The 8009-nt window shown below is 36.7% G+C and overlaps 1 protein-coding gene across 1 annotated transcript; it reads left to right on the top strand.

Moving 5' to 3' along the window:
- The first annotated feature begins 409 nt into the window (after window positions 1-409).
- LOC117926097 (G-type lectin S-receptor-like serine/threonine-protein kinase SD2-5) lies at window positions 410-2742 on the top strand. The gene has a single exon (XM_034845180.1). It carries the CDS (start codon window positions 496-498, stop codon window positions 2740-2742), a length of 2247 nt encoding a protein of 748 aa, XP_034701071.1. The 5' UTR covers window positions 410-495.
- The last annotated feature ends 5267 nt before the right edge of the window (window positions 2743-8009 follow it).

The raw sequence follows: 8009 nt of genomic DNA, 5'->3' as shown, positions 1-8009 counted from the left end.
TGTAAAACATGCATGCATGGTTGTTTTAAATACAGATTTTGTTAGAAAATAGAAACAAAGGTTTAAACAGGCATGTTCATGTGCATATGCTTATTACTATAAGTCTTCATCCTGCCATCTTCTCCCTTTGTCACTCCATGAGATATGGGCATCAATTATGTTCATTTTCTAGCAATTCTTTTCTCATCTTACCACCTTGTCAATGCCCAAGATGCCTCTTATCCAGTTTCCAACCGTTTTGATCATTTCATATATTCTGCTTTTGCTCCTTCCCATGTCAATGCTCAACATGTCTATTATCCGGTTGCTAATCTATCATCCTTGTGGATTAACAACCCTTCACCTGATCATTATGTGTTTTCAGATGATAAGTCTATGTTGATGCCAATCCTCCTTAGGACGAGCACTAGAAATGCAGGTTTTGTATGTGGCTTCTACTGCAATTATGAGTGTGATGGCTACCTGTTTGCGGTCCTAATATTCCCATACAGATATATGCATGCTTCAGGCAATGATCCAGTGGTAGAATTCCCAAAAGTAGTGTGGTCTGCAAATAGAAACAATTTGGTTGGAGCTAATGCAACATTGAAGCTCACAGGAGAAGGAGATTTGATCTTGAAAGAAGCAAATGGCACTGTAGTTTGGTCAACGAATACGTCTGGTGAGTCTGTTGCTGGTTTGGGATTGACCGAGACAGGAAACCTCATATTGTTTGACAGCAATAATTCTTCTGTTTGGCAGTCTTTTGATCACCCAACAGACAGTCTCATTCCAGGCCAGACATTGGTTTCCGGGCAGAAAATGATTGCTAGTGTTTCAGAAAAAAATTGGTCTGAAGGTTTTATTTCATTTTATGCTACCAGTGAAGGTATTGCTGTTTGTGTGGGGACCACTCCACCTCTGACATACTTTTTCCGGCGTGTGGGTAACACTGGAAGTATAAATGTTTCATTCACTAAAAGGGGTCTCTTTCTATCTTCAGACGAGCCAATTTGGGAGTTTCCTACTGCATCTTTTGCTTGGTACATGAAGTTGGAACCGACAGGGCAATTGAGATTTTATGAGTGGATTAATAACAGCTGGAGGGCTTTGCTTAGTCCCTTGCTAAGGGACCTTGATTGTCTATACCCTATGACATGTGGAAAATACGGAATTTGCTCAAATGGGCAGTGCAGTTGTCCCAAACCAGCTGACGGAGAAACAAGCTATTTTAGGCAAATAAGTTATAACGAACCCCATCTTGGGTGTTCTGAAATTACTCCCTTATCTCGTGAAGCTTCTCATTATCACAGTCTTCTTGAGCTCAAGGAAACTACATCTTTTCCTTTTCCGCCCGAACATGAAGCCAGCACCGATATTGAAAGTTGCAAGCGTGCCTGTCTGAAGATATATTCCTGCAAAGCTGCTGTGTTTCTGACTGCTGAAGGTAGCGGACTTTGCTATCTCCCATCTGAAATCTTTTCACTGATGAATATAGAAGTGTATTCTACATTATTGAATTCGACTACATTCCTTAAGGTGCAGAACGTCCCAAAAAATGAGCCTCCTCCAGCAGGCACTGATCTCATTCCTGGTTCTCCCCCACCCTCAAAAAAGACCATAAGCAAGATTTCAGTTATACTGTTATTAAGTTTAGGAGCTTTCTTGTGCCTGTTCCTTGCTGTTATTGCATGCTATTCTCTATCTTTGGGTTTCAAAGATGCCAAGGAAGATGAGGAGGATTATCTGCACCAAGTACCAGGAATGGCTACTAGGTTCTCTCATGAAATCTTGGTAGTTGCAACTAAAAATTTTAGTCAAAAGCTTGGTAAAGGAGGATTTGGTTCAGTCTTCAAAGGGATTCTGAGCGATGGAACCCAGGTTGCAGTGAAGTGTCTGGATGTTTTTTGTCAAGCTAAGAATTCCTTCTTAGCTGAGGTTGAGACAATAGGTGGCATTCACCATATGAACTTGGTAAGACTGGTCGGATACTGTGTCAAGAAATCAGAAAGGCTCCTCGTTTATGAATATATGTGCAATGGGTCCTTGGACAAGTGGATCTTTGACAGAAGCTCGGGGCTTGCTCTTGACTGGCAAACCAGAAGGAAGATCATACTCAACATAGCAAGGGGTTTAGCTTATCTCCATGAAGAATGCCAAAAGAAAATAGTGCACTTGGATATTAAACCCCAAAACATCCTCTTAGATGAAAATTTCAATGCAAAAGTTTCTGATTTTGGATTGTCCAAGCTAATTGACAGGGACCAGAGCCAAGTGGTGACGACCTTGAGAGGAACTTTCGGGTATTTGGCTCCAGAATGGTTCAGCTCTGCAATTACAGAAAAAGTAGATGTGTATAGCTTTGGTGTTGTGACCCTGGAAATTTTGTGTGGACGGAAAAATTTGGATCGCTCTCAGCCTGAGGAAGATATGCATTTGTTATGTCTTTTTAAACAAAGGGCAGAGGAAGATCAACTGTTGGATTTGGTTGATAAGAACAGTGAGGATATGCAGGCCCACGGAGCAGAGGTTGTGGAGATGATGAGGCTTGCTGCATGGTGTTTACAAGGTGAGGTCACTAAGAGGCCTTCCATGTCCGTGGTGGTGAAGGTCTTGGAGGGGGTGATCAATGTTGAAGGTAATCTGGAGTACAACTTCTTTTATCCAGCAGTCCCAATAGGGACCGAAGCGGTTGGTCATAGGGAGAATAATGTTATCATTGCCTCTCCCCTATTGCCCTCAGTTCTATCGGGTCCCAGATAAGGATAAAGATTTCCAGCTGCAGGCACTTGACGGAAAGCACATGATTCCACCTTGTTCAACAAGAAATGCTTTTTGTTTCTTTGCATTGAATTTGGTGTAGTTGGAGTAACAGGATTGAAAGCACACAATAATTGTATGTAGAGAAAAATTAAGAAAAGTTTATTTATCTTCCATCACTTTTGTTATTTAAATATTGCACAACACTTCATTTATAAGTATTGATACCAAAGAAATAGAAGCTTAGACTAATAAGAAAAATATAACTCTTGTAGGTTTTAGCTATTTAAATGTAGAAAATAAATTAATTACTCGACAAAAAAAATAAAAATAAAATTCTAATGTATTTTTTAAAAACTAAATCAAATAATATTTTTTAGAAACTTCGTAAAATCAATATTACTTTCCGATATACCCTCTTAACATGATTAATTTGTAATTAATCCAAGCAGCATACTTAGCATTCTAAAACCTTCAAACTTGAGAGGCTTCTTAAAACTATCAACAATTTGATCACAAGACATTGCAAATTTTAATTATACTTCTTTTTTCATAGTGTAGTCCTAACAATATGATATCTTGTAACAATATACTTGCTTTTATAATAGAAAATTAGATTTTTTAACAATGTAATCACCAATTTATCTCTACATAGATGTCTATTGGTTCTTCTTGTTATAAATTAAGCTAGTTCAACAAAATTTTGAGACAAATTAACTACATGACAAATGCATGATGTTACCGAAACAAATTCCACTTTAAAAGTTGAAATTGTTAGATAATAGTTTGCTTCTTAATTTGAAGTCCAAGTGAATTGGCATCTCCCATGCACAAAAAGCATATATTCGAAGGTACTCTTTTGATTATCCAAGTCTCCACCCTAATCACTATCACTATATTCAATAAGCTTCAGATTATTAGAAGGTAAGTTATATAAACCATAATCAAGTATACTTTTGATGTAATGCAAACCTTCATGTGAGTCACCATTGGTGTTTCTATATAATAACTAATAAGTCCTACTCCAAAAAGAATGTCCAACCTTGTAAAGGTCAAGCAAGATAGACTTACAATTGAGCTCTTATATTATGTTGGATCCATATTTTCTCGTTCTTCATCATGTCTTAACAATTTAACCTTACATTCTACAAATGTTTATCGGATTACACATTCATGTAAAACATCTAAAGAATTTATTTTGCATAGTCTTCTTGGGAAATAAAAAAAATAAAATACTCTTTTTGGTTCACTTCACTTCTATGCCAAGATAGTGTGATGTGAGATCAATGTCAGTATAGAACCCTTAAAAGCAAGACACAGCTGATGTAAGGAATGTGAACTTATTATTAATTTATTATTTAATAATATTCGATCCACTTTTACTTTTATCTATTTTTGTTCCATGCATTATATTTTTATGAGTATTGTGGCATGCATCTTTTGCATTGTATATGATTTGGATATAAATTAAAGGAGTTATACATAAGATCCAAGTTATCATTTCTTGTAAGTTGATGATGTGTTTACAATTAGTGATGGACTTAGGCAATCCATTTGAGGTTGTAGTGCATTACCTTTTAATTGGAGGGATGATTAGTTTTGCTTATCGAGATGAAGTTTCTATGGTGAATGTACTGGTGTATATATATAGTTACACATTAGATAGAACTCATAAAATAAGGTTATAACATAGTCATGACTTCATCAAGGTGCTATACTATGTTGTCTCTTAATCTTAAGAATATTGAAATTGTGTCAAAGTTAGTAGTAATTTTAACCTACAGGTAACATCTTAAGTTAATCATATATTTCCTATGGATTGAGTCATTATTGATGAAAGCTAATAACAACATGTATTTTTAATATAGGTATCATAATATCTTATAAGATTGAGATAATGTGTTAATTTGAGTGGTTCTAAGGATGCGTGTTTAGATAAATTATGGTCATAATAATTCATTAAGTGAAATTTAACAAAAAGCTAATGTTAAAATTTGATAAAATTATTTCTATATAACTTCTAGCTATTAACAAATTTTAAAATAATTCCCACATAACTTCTTGCCTCATGGGCATAGAATGATTTGTATACAAATAATTTATAACTATAAGAATGATTTTTCATTACTTTTGACTATATAATAATATACACAACTTCTAGTAATGATAATATATTAAATGAGATTTGTTTATAGTTTTTGGGTAGGGTTAGACAAAATAATTTGCTTATAGCTTCTAGTTATATATAACATAATTTAAATGAATAAAATAAATATTAAAATAAATATGCAAAATTTATACCATATTAATTAACAACCTTGAATTAAGGATAAAAAAATTATCTTTGGAGCAATTTGTGCTAATAAAAAATTACAAAGAATATATATACAATTGGAATTGAAAAAAAGAAAAAAAAGAAATGAATAGTCAGAAGAAGAGAAAAGCTAGGAGGATCAAGAATTAATGCTTCTCAAAAATTGGTGTTTGGATACCGTGAAAGAAAAGCTCTTTATAATAAGCTTTACAAAATACCTTTCATTTAATATTCATTTACAACAAAAATTATTTATATTTATGATAATGCATAATTTTTCTATTCCACTTCACTGTTACAAAGCATTTACAACAAAAATTTATTTATATTTCTTATGATCTACGAATTTTCTTTTCCCCACCTAAACCAACTTTTCTTACTCGCCTAACCATTTTTGCACATTTCTCCATGAACTCCTCCATTTTTCCGTATTAAAGCCCATTTTCCCTCAACGTCTCCTCTCTCTTTTTTCTCGTCATCATTTATTTTTACTTATTTTGATAGGGTTGTGTAGTGATTGGGCTTGCCTCATTTCCTCCTACTATACATTGGTTTCATGCAGCATGGATGGAAACGTTCAAACACATCCACAATCCCTAATCACACGTTCATTGCAATCCATCTTCTAAATTCCTCATGCATGCGCTACTGATCAATCTGTTAAATGGGAGTTTAATATGATAGAGGAAACTCTTTCTTGATCTTTAGAACCCAGTTGTCCTCTGATTACGTGATCTTATCCAAACAGATTATTTAATTTCTTCGTAACTATCCAAAAGTTCTGCCCCTCAAATCTGGTCAATTGCCACTTGCCAAGCCAAGTATTTATTGAATTCTGCTAAAACCTTAGAGCACGATATGGTATCCCAATCAGAAGCTGCCCCCAGAATTCTGCCATGTGCCGGTGCTTTCCTTTCTTCCTTTCTTCTTCTTCATGCCTGATTGGAAAGAGTTCCGACTTGAATTTATGAATACAGACATAGATCAGTAGGTGGGTCATGCATTGGAAGTTTCATCTTTGCTTAGTATTCAACAATTTTCAGTATGTCTCTGTCACTCCTCTTTTTAATTCATTTTGGTGGACTTCTCGGACTGTCCATCCTGATTTTGGTACTACTTGACAGCTACAGGACACGATTTTTCAGAAAACAAATAGAAACAAAGGTTCAGGAACATTAATTTGACATGGAGTCAAGCCTATGCCAATGGCATTAGTTGAGGAAGCTATGTTAATAATTCATGGCATTGAACCAAATGCCAAAGTTTAAGATGCACTGCTCAATAGGGTTTCAGTTTCTGGTAGTGTTGATGCGTCTATGCTTAAAGAAGATGTGGAACTGATCAATGTCTGAGACTGAGGCATTGGGCAATGTCACTCTTGAGACAGCATACAAAACTGGACAAACTGGAGTGACTTGGATACCTAGTTGCGCACTGTCACATTCGGTGAAAGCACTTTGATCACATTTGTTCCAGAGTTTGCCAATCATATTCTCAATGACAGCAATCTTTACGAGAAGGGGTATGATGCATCAGAGAGATTGCTAGCCAAGCTGGACTGGAACAAAATCATACGAATTTAAATGTGGAGCTACAGTCTGGTATTGATAAGACTAGAGATTCTAATGTATGCTTATCTGCTAATGCTGTGAAAACTGTTGTCTTTGGGAATAGTAACCAATCTTTTGGTTTTCCCACTGAAAGATCAGTAACTCTCTCATGATTGGATCAGGAATACAAACTGGAATATACATGGTGAGGTTCCCAAGAAAAACATTCATTCTCTCGACAGATCTCACCATGAAGAAGCTGGTATTCAAGGAACAGTGGACAACTCAGACATTGAGACGTCAGAATGCTTAGAAGAGTCCACAGCTCGTGATGATGCCCAAAATGATTCTGCTCAATCCTATGCCAGTGGAGCTGAAGTTTCCGAGACCAAAGCCACTGTGTTAGACGGTACTCATCCAGCTGCCCCAGGGATCAGAAAGCCTATTGAGGGAGTTGCTTCATCAGAAAAGTACTGGAGAAGATTCAATTAGTATTGATGCTCCTAACGCCAGGAGCTCTTCATCTTTGAGCTCTGAGAGGTACCTCACATCGATTGAAATCTAGAGACGTTGAATCTTTACCATCTGGTGCATATGATCCTCATTGATCTTCCATCACTGAAGGGCATTCAGTTGCAAGCCTGAGATCTGGAAAGTCAGCTGTTGCTTCTGATCTGCATTTGTCTTCCAGCACCACAGGTCACCTGCCTCCAAACGTGAAATCTGGAAAGGTTGACGGTGCTCACACAGTGGCTATTAGCTTCTCCCAGATTGCTAACTATTCACCATCTTTTGCCAAGCCTCCAAGGTTGCAAGGATTGCCCTGACACACTGCAAATGACCACCCTTAACAACGATAAGAGTAGCAACACATCTGGTTATCAATCTTGTGATATTGAAGATTTCCACATCCCTGATATGACTCTCATCGATTTACCAATCGAAGGGAGTTCCATTAAAGGTTTAAGGCAGGAAAACATTTAGTTTTGCAGAAGCTTCTTCTGGGGATGATTCTGTTGAAAGTGATGGCAACGCACCTGATGGATAAGAAAATTCTGGTTCTGTAACACCTGAAAGATTCTGAAGCAAGGAGCTCAAGCGCACTAACATGGTTACTGGAAGCATCAATAATGCAAGGGAACGCATTTTGCACCAGTCAGCGGCCTTATAGTCAGAGAGTGGTGGTAGATTTTATGTCCAAACAATCAGAGATCAGAGGGTAGCCTCTATTCAGCAGCAGCTTGCTTCTCTGAACCTTCAAGAAGCCCTTGTCAAAGGTGCTTTCAATCTTAGGAGGGGTCACATTGTCCTTGTGCAGTTCAGTACAGATAATTCGTGGAACCGAGCAATAATCCAAATGCAAATCTTGGGATTGACAGATTAGTGCAACTCATGCAACCTGACAG

This window comes from Vitis riparia, chromosome 12 (genome assembly GCF_004353265.1).
Source record: "Vitis riparia cultivar Riparia Gloire de Montpellier isolate 1030 chromosome 12, EGFV_Vit.rip_1.0, whole genome shotgun sequence".
Taxonomy (NCBI): domain Eukaryota; kingdom Viridiplantae; phylum Streptophyta; class Magnoliopsida; order Vitales; family Vitaceae; genus Vitis; species Vitis riparia.
The sequence above is the reverse complement of the archived record's forward strand: the minus strand, read 5'-3'. Positions and strand labels throughout refer to the sequence as shown.